At 31.6% G+C, this 18,112-nt stretch overlaps 1 protein-coding gene across 14 annotated transcripts in view; it reads left to right on the forward strand.

The window, feature by feature from the left end:
* Positions 1–18,112, forward strand: part of LOC143240593 (band 3 anion transport protein-like) — a 75,673-nt gene that overhangs the window by 1,500 nt on the left and 56,061 nt on the right. For 5 of the 14 annotated variants that reach the window (XR_013021834.1, XR_013021835.1, XM_076483289.1 and 2 more), the window contains exons 2-5: positions 5,632–5,740; positions 9,016–9,184; positions 12,710–12,975; positions 14,534–14,793. Coding sequence is in view for 12 of the 14 variants with exons in the window: in XM_076483289.1 (XP_076339404.1) it covers positions 5,696–5,740; positions 9,016–9,184; positions 12,710–12,975; positions 14,534–14,793 (740 nt within the window). In the remaining 2 variants the exon portion in view is untranslated. Of the gene's footprint in view, positions 1–885; positions 1,162–5,631; positions 5,741–9,015; positions 9,185–12,709; positions 12,976–14,533; positions 14,794–18,112 lie in introns of those variants that run through there. The other 9 variants (XM_076483300.1, XM_076483290.1, XM_076483301.1 and 6 more) reach the window with 5 other exon arrangements.

An 18,112-nucleotide genomic window follows, 5' to 3' on the forward strand; every position in this document is an offset into this window, starting at 1 on the left:
GTTGTATAATCAAATCTGAATTATTTGTTTTGAATATCAGTATTTCTGTCAGAAATAAGTTAATTCTTTCATACTTTTAAATCTTTAGTCAACTACATATTTCTGTACTGAAACTCATGTTTCATGATTCTGCTTGCTTAATATGATTTTTTAGGACTTTTATAATACAGACTATTCTTCACAGAATGAACCTTACTAACAGCGTTAAAATGAAAGAAAAATTACAAATACATTGTTGCCTAAGTGACTATTTAAGTAATGCTTGCATAATATACCAGAAAAGATCCATACTTATTGGTTACATTCTCCCCACTTATCACCACATTCCTAATATAAAGCACATTTTTTTTGCCTTTTTTTTTTTCACCAGTTCTTGTGCAGCAGTAGGAATTTAATAATGTGTAGGCTGAGATGTACATAAGAATATTGAGGATCTATCAGTAATGTTGAGAGAAATGGGTTAAGGGTCTACATCCTTTGTTGATAGCTTCCAACAGGGTCCCTGCTTAACATTTCTTTTGGATAATGTAAACAATATAGTTTTTGTGACCACTTGCAAGGAGTTATGTTGGGTCCAAAATTAGGCCTTTGCTAGAAAGAAATATACTAAATAGCAGAGAAATTTTTTTTTTCATAGATATGAATTGTAGAAAAGTGGTGTACAACTTCATATGTATAAAGGTGACATATATTCTTAAGCACACAATTTTAAATTTGATATTTGTCATTAAGTTAGTCAATTGATGCCTTTTACTATGAAAAACATAGCATGAGTAGAAAACAGGTCTTGTTAAGTTATTTATAGAAGTAACAAAATAAATATATAAATGTTAAAGTGAAGATTGATTTTAGTAAATGTAAAGAATAGACTTTTCTTTCAAATAGTAGGCTAAGCTGGTGTATTGAAAGAAAAATTGGATTTTGCTATGGAGAAAATAGTAGGAGTAAAGAGTAAAAGAAGCAGGTTGGCTGGTTAAGCTACACAAGTAAGATAAAAAGAAAACGGAAAGAAAACCTTAAGTTGAGATTGCTTTTCAGAGAGAAGAAAAACAGGTTTACTAAAGTGCATACTTGAATGAGGTCTTGAACTAAGGATGTAAGTCATCATATAAGTCTGTAGAGGTAGCTTTTGACAAGGTAGCAGAGTGAAAGAATTCTGAGGTTTGTTTAATAGAAGATTCTCTAGCTAAATATTCTGAAATTTTTATGGAGCAATGCATGGAAGAAACTAATTTAAGCATCAGAAGAGAGAAGGTAGAGGAACTGTGATTCTATTTTTAATGCATATTATAGCTGTTACTATTAGTAATGAAATATCTGAAAAACTAAAGGATTTGCATTTTATTTTCTAGAAATAAACATGGCTTCAGTTGTACACAAGTCTGTAGTTTTTTTCAATAAATAAGTCAAAAAAATATAAGAAAAAGTTTCATCAAATGATTAAAATAAATTATAGCCTTTCACATAAGTGTATCTGTTCAAACAGATGTTTCATTCAATTAAATAATACCTATAGTCTGACAAACCATTTCAAAAAAATTTTTTAAAGGGAAACTCAAGATTTGTAAATAATAATTTGGCAGTCTGTGTCTGCCTTTTCCATCATGATGAAATCCTCTGTTTAAACTCATTGACTGCTGATTTGTTGTATGGTGTACAGTCTACCTCTTGCAATTAATTGAGTGTGCCATATATGGTGTACAGATTGCAAAAAGTCTGTTTAGAGCAGCCATAATCAATGAGTTGAAGGGGACGAAACTGAACACAGTTTCAAGTGTCACCTCACTTCTCATAAAGGACACAGTAAACATGTTATTAGATTTAAACATTGTATTAACAGATATTGTATATATATTTTTTCTTCAGTATTGCTAAAAATGTAGTTAAATGGTTTGAGCTTTCATCACTGAGTATCTGTTTTCTTTCAACACTAGCACTTCTCTTACACATGGAGTCCTATCCAAATTACAAGTCTGTTACACTATTTTGCACTTTTCAGTATTAATCATATTGCATCCAAGTTAAGGTGCTCTATTGCTGGTCATACAGATAAGATAATTTTAGGATTAGTATATAAGCATACTGATTACAAGTCAGAAAGGTAAAGTGTAAATTAAATAGGAATAACTTCAACAGGATTGTGGAATTAAAGGATGGTGATGTTGTAGTTGTTCAGTTTCTTTAGCCATCCAAACAGTGTGTTGTTGTAGTTGTTCAGTCTTTTTAGCCATCCAAGCAGTGTGTTGTTGTTGTAGTTCAGTCTTTTTAGCCATCCATGCAGTGTGTTGTTGCTAATGGTAGAACAAATTAGAATTTAGGATGCATCTACAGAAATGTTTAATACAAGTCTAAAGAGGTTATGGTTTCATTGTATATGTTTTGGGTTAGTCACATTTAGAATATTGTATTCTATCTTATGCTCAGCTCATTGAAGTGTTAAAAAAACGTTTAGAATAGGGATATTAGAATGATACCTGGGATGGAATGATAGTTATTTGTTGAACAGATTAAGAGCTTTTAAATTGTTTTTTATTGAAAAAAAGAAGAGGTAGAAGGGATGAAGCTGTTTAAGATTGTTAAAGGAAGTGATAGTACTGAAGCATCATCTTTTTCTTACTTAATGACAGGAATAATAGGACTAAGGAAGGCAAACTTTGGTAGGGTCAGAATCGTTTTCAGTGAAGATAGTTTTATTTATCTAGTAGAGAAGTTGTTATTTGTAGACTTGATAAATATGAGTGACAATGCTGGCTCTGAGTTTTATGTGTGTGTGTGTGTATACACATCTAGGATTGAAACATTATATTCTTGAGGAAATTTTTCTTTTTTAGTTGGTTTCCCAATTGTGAATGCATAGTCCATCCATGTTCCTATAGTTATGACTAATAAAAGTAAACCTGTCACTGTATTAAATAAATAAATAAAAAAAACTGCAAGGAAATGCAACTTTACATGAGGGAATGTTATTCTCCTGATAGCCAGCCTTCTCTTAAATGTAATTTCATTTCGTTATTTCTATCCCTGTATATACATGTGTGTGTGTGTATAGTTTTGTGTGGATGACCAAAAGGTTCCTTGTTTTTAAATGTTCTCTACATAAATTACAAGTTGGGCATCACTTGGAATTGCTGTGTGTAGTTTTAGGTTTATAATTGAAGACGGATATTTATTTACTGTAAAAGCTCAGAGGTAGGTTATTAGGATGATTTTAGGGATGGGAAGATTATTCTGTGGTGTTATTATTCAAGATTTTTTATTAAAATTTACAAATGTGGGAGACTAATAAGGTAAGGGCCTCTGATTTCTTTACTCATGAAGTTGGAATAAAGAGATGAGTATATATATATATAAAGGCTAAGCAATAGTTAAGCCAGTTTTATAACAGGCTGATTAGTTTATGTAACAAATTGCCATTGGTAGTAATGGAAGTTAGCACCTTATGAAAGTTTGAAGGATGATGTTTTCTGAAAAACAATGGATAATAAATTTCACATTTTCTCTTGGTGGATGTACAGGGACAATCTTGAAGGATCTGTAAGCTCCATGTTGACTATTGTGATATTAAAAACAGAGGAACTTGTAGGTTGTAATAATAGCATCATTAGGGACTTAGAAAATATCACAAGTCAGTTATTGTTCAGATAGCTTATTTGTGTGTGTGTGTGTGTATCCTTCTTGTAGTAAGGGAAGGAAAACTACACTTGTATTCAAAATGAGAGACTTGTAAAGGTTGTCACATTCTTTTTATATTAAAATTCAGAGGAATAGATCCCAGAATTTAATTCTTTTTTATGTGGTTAAGTCTCACTTTTATACATTTATACTGTTAGGATAAAGTTTGAGATGTGAGTAATTAGTTGGTTTTAAAGGAAAAATTATTGTTTTTCTTTATTGCTCTCAAGTTTCTGATTGTTACAGTTAAAACTGAATGCTTAAAAGTGTGGTAAGTCTAAAACACATCAGTATTGTTGTTAGAAAAGTGTTTCAGTACACTTAGAAGTTAGAAAAAAACACACCAAAAACTGCAGGATGTTAACAAAGTAAAGTTTTTATGTAGGAAGTGGATAATGTATGTACTTATAAACAATTTTAAGAGGGATGGTTTTTATTGTTTTTGTCACAATACTGAGTATTTACTGTGCAGGAAACTGTTTACCTCATAACTAGTTTGTTTTTATTTTGGTGCTTTCTACAGTCCTATCATTATCAACATAAGAAGATGAGTAACAATAATAATATTTTCTAATCTCTGAAAGGTACTGTTCATATTATCAGTAGGTACAATAGCAGCATATCTGTTAACAAATTGTCATACTTATCACACACTGTTAAAACTTACAAATTTTATTTTTGACATATCATCATCAAACAAAATAGTTTTAATATACCACACTTTGTGGAAAATAAGTAGTTTTGAAGTAGTAGTGAAAATGAAAATTTAATTTGTGAATAATTTTTGCATTTTTGATATTGAAGTGTTTTGTTCAGCACAAATTGAATTAATTTGTTTAAGCTGTCTGAAAATCATTTAGTGTGCCATTTAGACTAATTTTTTTGTGAAATCAGTTTTCCTGTGTTTTACTGACCTTGGAAACTTAATGCAACTCATGTACTGCCATTTTAATTTGTTGCTTGGAAAACCATAGTATTGTATCTGCAGACTGAAGTTTAAACTGTTGTTTAACCTGTTATCAGGGCATTTTGTTGGCATTACATCTGTGGACTAAATTTTTACCTGCCATGTTTTAACTTGTTACCGTGGGAATTTTGTTGTCACTGTGTGTGGGCCTTGAAGTTCTAAATGCTGTTTTGGTTTTTGCTAGAGTAACCTTGTCAACTTTGCAAGTGTTTATACTAAAGTTTTAACATTGCTCGGAAAACCTCTTTGGCATTGTTTGTTTATATTGAAGCCATAATTGTTGTTTAAATATGTTGCCAGGAAAATGTTTTAATTATTATTTTTATTTGTTTGGATACCTCTTTGACAATGCACTTTCACTTCAAGTTTCCCATCATCATGAATGTATATGTTTATATATGCACACTTATATTTTTATATTGTTTCCATACTACACTGATTGCAAGAAAAGTTATTTTTCCCATTAAAATAGCACTTGTTCCAGAGCTTCATTATATAAAGAAAGAATAGGCAGGTAATAACAAGTTGAAAGAAGGCTTATAATCCTGTGCAAACACAAAAGTACTGAACAACTAATTCCTTGATTGGTACTTAAGTGGACTTTATAATTTGTGTGCATTTATGGACTTTTCAAAGTGACTAAAACTATTGTGGGACCCAAACCTTAAACTCTAAAACAGCCTATATTGAGAAGTATGATAAGAAATCCATGTTGGTATGTCAAAATATTCAGGGAAAATATAAAAACTGGTCAAGCCACTGTATATGTTACTTGACTCAAAATGTTGATGCTAATTTAGCTATATTTTGCAGGTGTTGTTTGTTACCATTCACGCCTAAAATATATTCCACACAAAGTGATATTTTTTTATTGCTTAATTTTTATCCATTTTCATATGCATATTTTTGGGTAAAATAATTGTTTAATTAGCTTGTATTATTGGAATGTATTATTCATTGTCTGGGTTAATTTCTTTTGTTTTACTTCTCAGATTTCTAGATTTTGATTTCTGTTTTACTGTACTGTAGTTGGAAAAATAAAGAGTTGTTTAAGTAATGGAGTCTCAACAGTCGAGTAATCCAGAGAAAACAAAACTTGAGGTAGGTTTTTAATAAAATGAAGATAATTATACTTTATGTACAGGGTGTTCCAGAAGTAAGATATCTCCACATTTAAATGTTTTGTGTGGCTGTTGTTTGACTTTCAGTGCTAAAACTTGTTGGCTCTTTTACTTTTCAAATCATATATTACATTAATTAAAAAGTTAACATTAGAAGAATTAAAAAATTGCTCTGAACAACTAACTTTTATGCTGACATGTATAGCAAGCAGTAAGTAATATTTTTAATGGTTTAATATTTATCAGTTTTGTTTATCAGCATACATTAAACATTGATAGTGAAATATTATAACCTTCAAGAAACAGTGGAACTTTTTCATATATCTTCTTTTGATTTAGTATGTTCAAAGTCCCATTGAACAATATAGAACAGATTCATATATACTTTGGGTTTCTGCTTGATACTGTGTTATTTATCAGTGTAGTTGATTTGATTTGATTTTTACATTTTAGTTTATTTGCCAGTCACTTGAGGTCAGTTAAGGTAATTTTCAGTATCCATTGGTGTTTATGCTGTTTTTGATATCTTTTGTAAATCGTAAGAATACTGGTGTTTCTAACCTAAGTGTTAATTCTAGAAGATTACAATTAACTTGTTTGGTACATCCAGACTGTATCCCATGCTTAGTGACTGCTCGTTCCAAACTACGTAGAGAAACTTTTTTTCTTTATTAAATATCTAACCTTAAAACTCCAGCCATCCATTCTAAAACTCCTTCATTGCTATAGCTTCTACATCTGAAGGTAGACTGTTCCATAGACCGATTTCTCTTATACACAAAAGTTATCATGTTTGGATAGTTTAAAATAGCAGTCCAGTGTGCTTTATTCATTGAGGTGTTCCTCACTGAATGAAAATTAAATTTTAAGCTATGCATCTTTAGGCTTAAAACACATTCTGTATATGTTTATGGAGTGGTTCAATGATGTCCACATTTTTGTTTTTAACTATCCATATGAAGAAGTTAATTTCACTAATGCATTAAACACAATTACTACTGAAACCAATAATGTACTTGAATTCTAAAATAGGTCATTTGCTTGACACTGGAGACCTGTGGATTTTGATGATGTTTTGACTTTAATGTCAATATCATAGATATATAAGATTCCAACAAATTTCATGTCTCTAGGTCAAGTGGTTTTTATGTGAGAGACTGCCAAATATTTGATCCAGAATAGCTTTCATATGAGACCAGTGTTGTAAAAGTACCTGTATATTTGTTTTTGCTGTTATAGCAAAAAGGAAATTATTGTGTGAAAACTGTTATATCCAACTATGTTGTATTTCTAACGTTCAGAAATGACTTCAATATTACTGCCAACCTCAACGTGAATGTCCGAAATCAAGGCTGTAATATGTAGTGCATAATTTTGCACCATCTTTGTGTGTGTGCGCGCTAAAGATCGACCTGTGGTTTTGATGGTATTTGGAACTATCCATTCATTACATAATTGTAATTTCTTCTTCTCCATTTTCCTTTATTTTGCAGTAGGTACAGTTGGATTGAAAGTCAGTACTTTTAAAAATGTGACATTCAAAACACAAACTGCCAGCTATAACAAATATTGGTGCTAGAATGTGTTTATAGGTAAGTTTTCCTCTGTATTTACCAATCAAACATTCATTCTAGAGTTTCTTGTGGTGGATAGCACAAATGAATGCACTGTACTGTTTGCTTACCCATGCTAATAGAACATTATTACCAGTGTTCATCAAACTTTCTAGACCCCACCTTGACACTTGAATGTTTCTGGTTGAACTTGTTGTCAGCCCACAAAGTTTTGGAGAAGTTGAATAGCATCAGAATGTTCTGGCGAGTCTTCAGTGATATACAGTATTTCTTTCTAGGCATTGCTATGCTGACTAAGTCAGTCTTGTGGAAATCTTTCACTCTTTTACTCTGTTCCACCTAATACGTTTATCTGACTGAGCGTTTGTTGTGGCAAGGATGCATCTCTCCCTCTCTTCTTTTCCTTTCTTTCTAGTGATTTCTAAGTTTATCATCCATGAAACTGCAATAACACAATGTAATGAGTCAATATTTTCTGATCCCATCAAGATCCCAAGCTGAGTTATGGTATTTATTCTTGATTGTAGTCATCATGTGGGGGTATGATTGTCTAAGTGAAGCCAAAAGTGAGGAATACAAGGTCAAAGGTTGTTCACTGATTCAGTAGTTTACATTCTACTGTGGCAATGGTCTCATCTGGTATCCATTTCAAAAGAAATATTTTGTTACTTCTCACAAAATAATTTGACCTAGAGATATGAAACTTGGAGAAATCCTGGATCTCTATGATACCAACATATTTGACAAACAACATCACAATTGGAAAAGGTCAGGTCAGTAACCTTCTTGAAGTAATTGATTTTGACCTAGACTTACCCAAATCTGTATTGTTCAGGATTAGCATTGTTATAGTGATATATCAAATATTTGTAACAATGTTAGCAAGATTCTTGTTTGACTACCATATTATCTTAGCATAACTGGCATGATGTTTAACTCTGATGCTAGGAATGTTATATTCCTCACTGAGAGAACTTCAGGTTCCTGTGAGGTTCTATAAGGTTTATGTTCTTTGTTCTATCATTACCTCTCATTCTAAGATTTTTAAATGATTTATTAGAAATATTTTAACTCTTAAATTATAGGTTTATTCTTATACTATTCTCTACCAGTGAGGTCCACATACATTGAGTAATTGTATGATTTTGGCTGTTACAAGACACTTTATAGAACTGACCCAAAAGGTCAGGTAAGATTACTAATTTTTTTATGTAAAATGTATTGAACCACAGCAGTAATTAGTAAGTGTAATTACAATACTAATGGTGTTTTTTATTACTCATGTTATTAAAGACTCTTTGACCAACATGAACCAACAACTTTGGTGCACAGATAGTTTAAATGTACCTAAATGCTTGCACAGATTCAATCAATAATTATGGTTTAAACCAGATTTATAAATATTTAGATATGTGTTTAGTAATGTAAACATGTATCACAGTTTGCTGAAATTTTTGAGTGAGTTAATTAGTAAAGAAAAGTGCAAAATTTTTCTTTGTCACAAACTGTAGAACAGCTGACTTCAAGTGCTTAATATTTAAGTATTTAATGTACAACTAAGAAGTTTGAGATCTTATCACTGTGTAATTTGATGCTACAAGGCTAGAAAATTGCTATATTTACTGTGTGTAAAAATGAAAACTTTTCAGGGTAATGTAAATATTATACATTGTGTCACCAGGTCACTGAACAAGATGAAAGACAGCAGTCACAGTGGCGACAGTCGGCATTATATGAAACACTAGATGAAATCTTGAGCCATCCTTCAGAACAGTTTTCCCTTGCAGATTTTGGCACTGAAGAAGAATCAGGAGACAAATATCCTAGATATGATGAAAGAGACTATAAGTGTAAGTTACTTTATATATATATATATAGTGCATTTCTTAATATTTAAAATAAAGAAGGATAAATGAAAAACATTATTTGGTAGTGGATTGTTTTGTCAACTATTTTCATATCTTCATATGATTTATCAATTTTCATGTTTTATAAGGTGTTTTAAAGACCAGAAACTTACAGATTTTTGGCAAGTCTTAATGTTTATTGTTGACTGCCATGTGAGAAATTGGGAAAATTATGACTTGAAAGCTAAAGAAAATAGGAAAACATCTTAACTTAAAGCAACAAGAACAAAATTTAACATCAAAATTATGTATAACATTAACTGTAATTGTCATGAGGAACTGAATGCTGATGGATTGAATATAAAACATCTGTACTGTGTTGGTCTGGACAACAATGTGCTCTGATAAAGGATCCGAATGTTCAATGTCTAATGAGAGAAAACTAGGATGTCGGCTAGTGCTACTGTTTCTCTAGTGTGCATCTTTACTTTTTGACTCTGATAAAATCAAGAAGTATTGGTAAAAACTTTAAGCATTGAACTTAGTTGATTTGCTAAATTAATGTAATAAAGATAATTATGATCTCAAACAGTGGGTGGTAATGTTATTAGTTTTCAGTTTGTTTTTTTTTCTTTTTAGCCTAAACTCTTCTTCAGGATGAAATAAAACATTGTTAAGGCTAAAATTTTAGCAGTGTCCTAAAGAAGAGCTTAGGCTAAAAATACTGTTAAACAACTGTTACAGTTATAGGTTTTCTTCATTTTCTCAGTTAGCTTTATTATTTGAACACACACACATCTTATTTTTGTGTTATTTCATTCCTAGTCAGTACTAGAACTAGTCAGTTGGAAATGTTCCTGGATGTAGATGAAACAAGATTGAAACATAAAAGTAGAAAAGTATCCTCGTAAATAATTTTCAGTAACAACATACAACTTTGCTAGACATAAGTACACAATGTACTTATAATTGGCAATAATATGTTAATTAACATATTACAAGCCGTTTTTGCATATAAATTTCTCAACAAGTGGGTTTCTCGACATCACTGAGTTTTTTCTTTTGTGAAATGATTTTTCTAATAGAGCTGGAGATAGCTTAAAATGGATTATATTTAATATTTTTTAGAATAATAAAATTTTGCTTTTGACCTACAGCTGAATTATGTCCTACTTATTGACCTAACTTCTTATTTGAAGTTAACTTTTCTCCAAAAGTTGACTTTTGTATACTAAAAGTATTAAAGTTTCCAATGCCTTAATTGTTGTTGACCTAATTAGAATTTTCCATTTCAGTCACTTTGGTATAATAATGAGTGTTTAGAAGAATCAGTGTTAATAAATAGTGATACAACTATATAAGAGTGGGAGTTGTCTCTAAATATTACTTGTGTAAAACACTGGCAGTTGTTACTAAATAGAAATTGTTTATGCTTATTACGGGATTGCTGTAAATACATGGAGCATGTATTTTCATTATATTTGGTTTGTGTAATAAGCTATAATTCAAGTTAATGGACCATGTAAAGAGTGGTTGGAGGTATATTCTGTGAATCACTACAAACTGGAAACTGATGTATGTGTATTACTTGATGTTGATTGCTGTAATATGATAGGGTCTCATAAACCATACATTGTCATTGCTTTTGGCATGTATAACAAACTATAGTGTGAGGTAATGGACCATGTAAATATTAATAAATATTTGCTTGAGGTGTATAATACAGTATCTGAGATGATTAAATAAAGATAGGAATTTATATATAAGTATGAAAGAACAATATCATAGATTTAATTGTTGAATTGTAGACCAACCAGACAACAGTGAAAAATTAAATTTTCAAAACTTATTAAGGAGAAATAAAATAACATTGTTTATTCTATTTATTGAGCCTTAAGGTTTTTTTACTTACTTTCATTGTTACAGAATCTTTTATTCATACTAAAGGTAATCATTGTTAACCTTGAAATAGTTGTAATAAGGCTCTTGGTAAAGCTTTTAGTGCAAACTTTCAGATTCAGAGCTCATTCATTGATAAGTTATTGATGTATTATTTTGCACTCTGAAATAAGAACCACAAACTACATTGTAAAATCATAACAATAAAACAATTATATAAATAGAATTATATTTTATGTAAATAAATTATAGTCCTCGGTAGTTTTACACCCCATATAAAAAAATTATGAATGATTAAAGTGACACACATTAAAAATGTCAACATCAAAAATGACATTAAAGATTATTAAAAGTGATGCATATTATCAGCTACTATAAAAAAAATCAATCTTATCTGAATTATACCCAGCAAGAAGAACTTCCAGCCTTTTGTTCATATCTTTATACTTCTTAATGAAACTGAATTTTCTTCAGTTGTGCCAAGCATTCTTGCTTTGGAGTTGAAATTAGTTTAAAATTTTAAAACTAAAATGCTTTCTTAAACTTAAATCATTATTTATTAAATTTATTACTATTGTTACAAGTACAACTTATTGCATTGGGAGTGGACTATCCAACATCTGGCAGGCTCAACTGGGTTTCAAATGACTGGAAGTCACCTTAAATTACATATTTATAAAGCAGAGTTGATATTTGGTGATTGTAACAGCTTGGGTCATTATTGTTTATCGTAACAAAATTAATTATAAATAAAAAATTTATTTTCCAATTTTTCGTAGTAAACTTTAGTAGTATGGGTATTTTCAAACATATCTTATACCACAGCCATAAAAGGTTTTGGTTATATATTGGAAACAAATGTCCCTGTCTCTCTCTTTTCGTTTCCTTCTCATTTTCATTTGTTTTATCACTGTCTTTGCTAAATTGTTCAAATAACAAAAGTGAACAATGACAATAAATACTGTTATAACATTTATTTCCATAAATTATCAGTTTTGGTAAACAGCTATTTTCATCATTAATTTGATATAATTAATTGTGTTCTCTGGCTCGCAGTTGATTAATAAAGATTAAAACAGTGTTACGTGTTATGAATGGAATAATATACATGGTCAACTAACTGAATTTTCCTGCAAGGCTACATATTTTTGAAAGAGCTAGTATCATGAGTGTCTTCATATCAAATAGTACAAATGAATAAATAAATTGGATGGCTTCTCTATTTAACTAAACTACATTGTCGATTTTTAACATTTCTTGTATGTGTGTAATTGTTTATTCATTTCCTCAAATTTTATTTTACTCTTACTTTTCTGTTAATGTTTACACTTTTAATTTTTTGAATATTCTTCCCATACCTCTGCAACTCTCTCTGTAAAATTAGTACTCTTATAATGATTTTTGTTGCATTTATTCCATGTACCAATAATGGGAGTGTTGTGAGCTTTGGTCATTGTCTTCCTGTCATAGAATTGAAAATTATTAGTGTTTCTGATAGTTAGTGAAGCATTTCATGGGAACTTGTTATTGGTGTTTTAGGAACATTCAAGTATCTTAAAATACCTTTTTGAGGGTTTAATTTTTTTTCACATTTGGGAAATGTCCAAAAATTGCAATTTTTTTTTTTAGTTCACAGACAGGAAAGTTTTCCCCAGCCTCATCAGTCTTGGCACAGACCACACCATCGTAGACGGCGTAAGACATCTCATTCCACTGACCAGGATGATCCTGATGTGGAAGAACCTTTACTGAGTGGCAGTGAATTACCAGCTGCTCCCGATAGCTCTGAAGGAGCAGGGAAGAAAGATGTATTGGATCCATTGCATGGTCCTGCAACTGTAGATGGTACACATATTGTTACTGGTCAACAAAAAGATCACCCAGATTTTACAAAAGTAAGTGTTAAAAAGCTGAATTTACAGCACCGAAAAAATTTCCATTAATTTACCATGTGTAGTTGGAATAAGATTATCTTTTGATGTATTTCAGTGCCGATCTAAGAATAGGTAGAGAAACAGCAGGATGTTATATTTTCATATTCTTATTTGTAAATAATCCACCAGCCATGAAGTCTGTAATAAAATGTGTGATATTTTAATAGGGGAAAGAAACTTTGATGTCAATATGTTTGTGTACTGAATATTTTAATTTCCAATTAATAAATTTATAGGTGTTAACTATGTTTAAAACATTATTAAACACTGACCATAAGCCATGTGTTTTAATGTTTTCTTTCAGTACTTGTTAAAAAGCTTACTATCTACATAGTTACCTTATACTTCATCATATTAATTTGGCTAATTTTCCTCTGAGACAAGAAATGTAGATAAGATCCAGTAATTTTGTTTCCTTAAATTTTGTAACAAGTTCCAGCTTTAACATGATTGAAGGCTTTGAAGTGAAAGAGTTAATGAAACTTTCATCTTTTTACTAAATGTTTAATAACCATTTTTAATGTCAGGTTTAAATTGTTATTATCCTTGCCAACTTCAGTTGCAAAAGAATACATTATATCCTGTGTTTGTCTGTTAGATTTTCAGTTTATATCACACACTATTGTAAAGAATTTGATTAGTTTTATCATATGATTGAGTATTATTCAAACAGAATGAAATATGCATTGTCAATTATAGCAAAAATTGGTCATTTTCTGGCCTCAGTCTATCACAGTTATTGTTTTGATTGTAAAGGGTACATGTTTTTACCTTGTTTCTTATAATCAGAAAACATGTACCCTTTACAGTGTATTTAATATTAAAGTATTTTTTGACACTGACTTGTTAAGTATGTTGTATCTAGTATGTATGAAAGGGGATTTGCTGTCAATATTTTTAATGCAAATGATGTATAATTCATTAAGCAAGACTGTTTTCTCTATATACTTCATAGTTGTCTCATGAGGGCCATTGGAAAGGTGTTACTAAATTACAAAAATTATAAGTGTAAGACATACATTATAAAACTGTAAGCAGTACAAGTGATGACAATTGGGTAAGTGTAATATTGATGGATTATAACTGTGTGTTTCTGAAAAATCATCACGGAATGATGATGCAAGACTACACTTTGGGGAAAGTTAGTTATTATACAAAGACTACTGAACTAAATTGTATTGAACTTTAGATTACAGTAGAACTATTTAGAAATTATTAATGTTTACCTCCTGTAATCAACTACAGTTCCTTTAAGTTTAACTATGGACATACTGTTCACAATAGCAGAGAGGAGATTTAGTAGTGAGGTGGATAAGAAATAAACTGTTTCCTTGCAAATACACATAACTTTTAGATGAATTTCATCTTTTTTTTTTCAAAAGCACATTGTTCATTGTATTGAAACTGATAGCATACTTTACACTATTAGGTCACTTCACTCAGTGTTCAGTAAGTTAGGTTTTTTCCAGGTACATTGTTAACAACAAAAAAATTTAGGTATACATATAATTTATTCTAGTCTGGCAGTTGTGGAAATGGAGAGAAAGGTGAAAATCCAGAAGAAAAGGTGCAATTTTTTCTTGGAAGCATGACATCCCTTGATAAGCAAGATGGCCGAACTGAAGTACTGAGAAAAGGAGAATCAACATTTCACACCCCATCACACTCAGGTGATGAAAGTTCATCCAAACAACCTCCACTGCATCCCAGAAGGTCATCTCTGAAACCTGCTAAATCACGTAGTGTTCACAGTCATGAAGAAACTGTGTCAGAAGATAGGTAATTACAAATACATGTAGTTTTTTTATGAGTGAAATTTATTTAATGAGAATATTGAGAAGACATTAAATTGATAAGTTAATGGGATTTCTTAAGATTTTTTTAAAACTACTTAGTTTTAACACGTTTAATGCTTGTCTGTAAAAAGCTGATATTTTCTGAAATCTTTATGTTCTTTTAAGGGTTGTATTTTAGAGCAAAGGGTATGTGTCAGAGTTGTCATGTAGGTGAATATTGTATCAGTTTTGGAAAACAATTATCAAATGTGAAGTTTTTAGTTATTGAAATATTGCAGTAGTAAGGAGTATTTGAAGTTTGGGGAAAAACATTTTCAGTACATAAGACAACTATGATTTTTATTATTTTTTTTTATACATCTTGATATAGCCTCTGCTTCAAATAATATTTTAGAGAGGAACAATTTTATGTATGTATTTATTAGTGGAATATTAAATTCTCTTCAGTATAAAATATACTTGTACAAAATATTGACACCCATTTAATAATCTGACAGTTGTTGATACCGATATTATTTTAAGTAATTACTTACTAGCCACAAACTATATCTGATGTTTTAATATTGCTGATCACATAATCTGAGAGTATGTAAAGTCTACATTTACTTGAGAGTATTGTAGAAAGTGGTTAACTTCTGTACTAGTGCAGTAATATCCTTAAGGTGCTAGTTGAGTGAGGAATATTTTGTCAGGAGACAAAATTTTCAAAACGAATGGCATTTATAAGTTGGTAGCAGAACTACATGTTTATTAATTTTATATATTTAATACTTATTCAAATAATATACTCAGCAATACTCTTTCATTATATTTTCTATTTCACTTGGATTATAATTTTAGCTTAAATACATTTTGGATGAATGTGGCTTCATATTTCATTATTTTATACTTGTGATGTGCTTTTTTGCTTTTTTTCGTATACCATAAATTCCGGCGTATAAGTCGAGGTCTATAAGTTTGGTCTAAAAATCATGATTTTGACATGTGCCTGCCGTATAAGTCGACCCCCTTCTCTGGCTCAAATCGCTTGGTCGGAATATTTCAGTCGGCATCAGCGGCGAGGTGTAGCTAAGGAAGTGATATTCAATAATCAACTGCGTCATCAGCAGACTTTGTCAGACGGCGCCATTTTCAAGAATTCTTATTATCCGCTGTGACTAGCTACGCCTCGCCTCTGGTCGGCATAAAAATGACAGATTTGCACTTTACAATAGAGAGCAAAAGTTCTGTCACTACGTGTTCTGAGAATTCATTTTTGCTGACTCATTCGTGCGCTTCGCCGCGCTTTCACTCACGTGACGTTTCGTTTGCCAAAGTAAAGTGAGAAATCTGCGTTGATTGGCCAACATGACATGCTTGCTCGACAAATAAGGCTTTCACTAAAAGAAGAAGTGTCATGTTTTATGCACCTTACGGTATTCCTGTCTAGACAAATTTATTGATTTTCTTTTATCTGGCGTGTCTAACCTTGCTACGCTTAGCTAGGAAATTAGCTGACCAATCAGCTCTGAATGAATTTTTTAGCTGTCTATCCAGTTTCAATTTCCAGTTTCAAAATGTCAGTGACAAATTTTTAAATAATTATAAATCGTTAAACAAGCAAGATGTCCAGTCAACCACGAAGAAGGATGAAATATGATGCAGCATTCAAGATAAAAGTCATTCAAGCAGCCAAAGACAGTAGCAACAGCGCAGCAGCTCGGCACTATTGCATAAGTGAAAAATTGGTCAGAGATTGGAGGAAGGCAGAAAACACTATCAAAGAATTGCCCTTAACCAAATGTGCGAATCGTGGTCAAAATCAAGAAAAATGGCCAAGATTAGAGAAGGAAATAGTGACATGGGTGTTATCTGAACATCAATGTGGCAGAATCGTAACAAGAGCCCTTATCCGACTGTAAGCTTTACAATGGGCAGCTAAGAATAAAGAAGACAGCATGGATTTTAAGGCAACAGTCAGTTGGTGTTCTCGTTTATGCATCGTCATGATCTGGTCATTAGTCAAAAGACAAAATTGCTCAACAGCTACCGAAAGATTTGGACTACAAGATCACGCAATTCCAGATCTTCGTCATCAATCAAAGAAAACGAAATGAATAATGATATGGCTCACATTGGAAATATGGACGAAATGCCCATGTTTTTTGATGTCGCCGGCAACACTACAATTAACAAAAAGGAGAAAAGACAGTTCTGGTGAAGACCACAGGGCACGAAAAACAACACTTCACCGTCAGATTGGCCTGCCTCGCCGATGGAGCGAAACTGCCGCCTATGATATTATTTAAAAGAAAACGATGCCAAAAGACAAGTTTCCGCCAGGAGTCATGGTTCATGTACAAGAAAAAGGATGGATGGGCGATAGTGGATGTGTCAAATGGATTAACGAAGTGTGGGCCTGTCGGCCAGGCGCCATGCTTAAACCCAAATCGTTGTTAGTGTGGGACATGTTCAAGTCACATTTAACGGATACTACGAAAAAAGCATTAAAATCGAAAAAAACAGATATGACGGTGATTCCAGGTGGATTAACATCTGTACTGCAACCTCTGGATGTATCGTTAAATAAACCATTTAAAGATTCTATGCGCACCAAGTGGAATGAGTGGATGGCATCGGGTCAAAAAACTTACACTGCCGCCGGGAAATATGCGTGCTGCATCTTTGCCTACAGTGTGTCAGTGGGTAAAAGATTCCTGGGACTCTATTGATCTAAAAATCGTTGTCAACTCATTCAAAAAATGCTCAATTACCAATGCGATGGATGGTACGGAGGATGATGTGTTATGGGAAGAGGATGACGATATCCCCTCATCATCAGTGGAGCATGACATTATTCCAGAAGAGGATCCTTACGATGACCATTTGAATGGTGAGGAATGGGACTTTGTGTTTGATCGATCTCATGTTTAGTAGGATTACTAGTATTTTACTATTTTATAAATAAATACCTATATGTCATATCATATAATTTTGATTTGCAATGGTTTTCTCGAATCTGAATTTACTAGAATTCATGTCATGAAAAACGTCGCCGCCGTATAAGTCGAGGATGGATTTTTAAACTTGAAATTTGGTGTTAAATTTTTGACTTATACGCCAGAATTTACGGTAAACTTTTCTACTTTTTTTATATTTACTGAAGACCTCTGCTTTGAACTTTTTAAGTTTAAAACCCTAAATCTTACTTAAATTTCAAGGTTTGTTGATGGAATTAAACTTAGCAAGCTCATTGTATTTGCACAGTAATTAGATGCTGTTATTCACTAACATGTAGACAATTTAGTTATACACTTAGAGTT

The sequence above is a fragment of the Tachypleus tridentatus genome, chromosome 13 (assembly GCF_004210375.1).
Source record: "Tachypleus tridentatus isolate NWPU-2018 chromosome 13, ASM421037v1, whole genome shotgun sequence".
In the NCBI taxonomy this organism is placed as follows: Eukaryota; Metazoa; Arthropoda; class Merostomata; order Xiphosura; family Limulidae; genus Tachypleus; species Tachypleus tridentatus.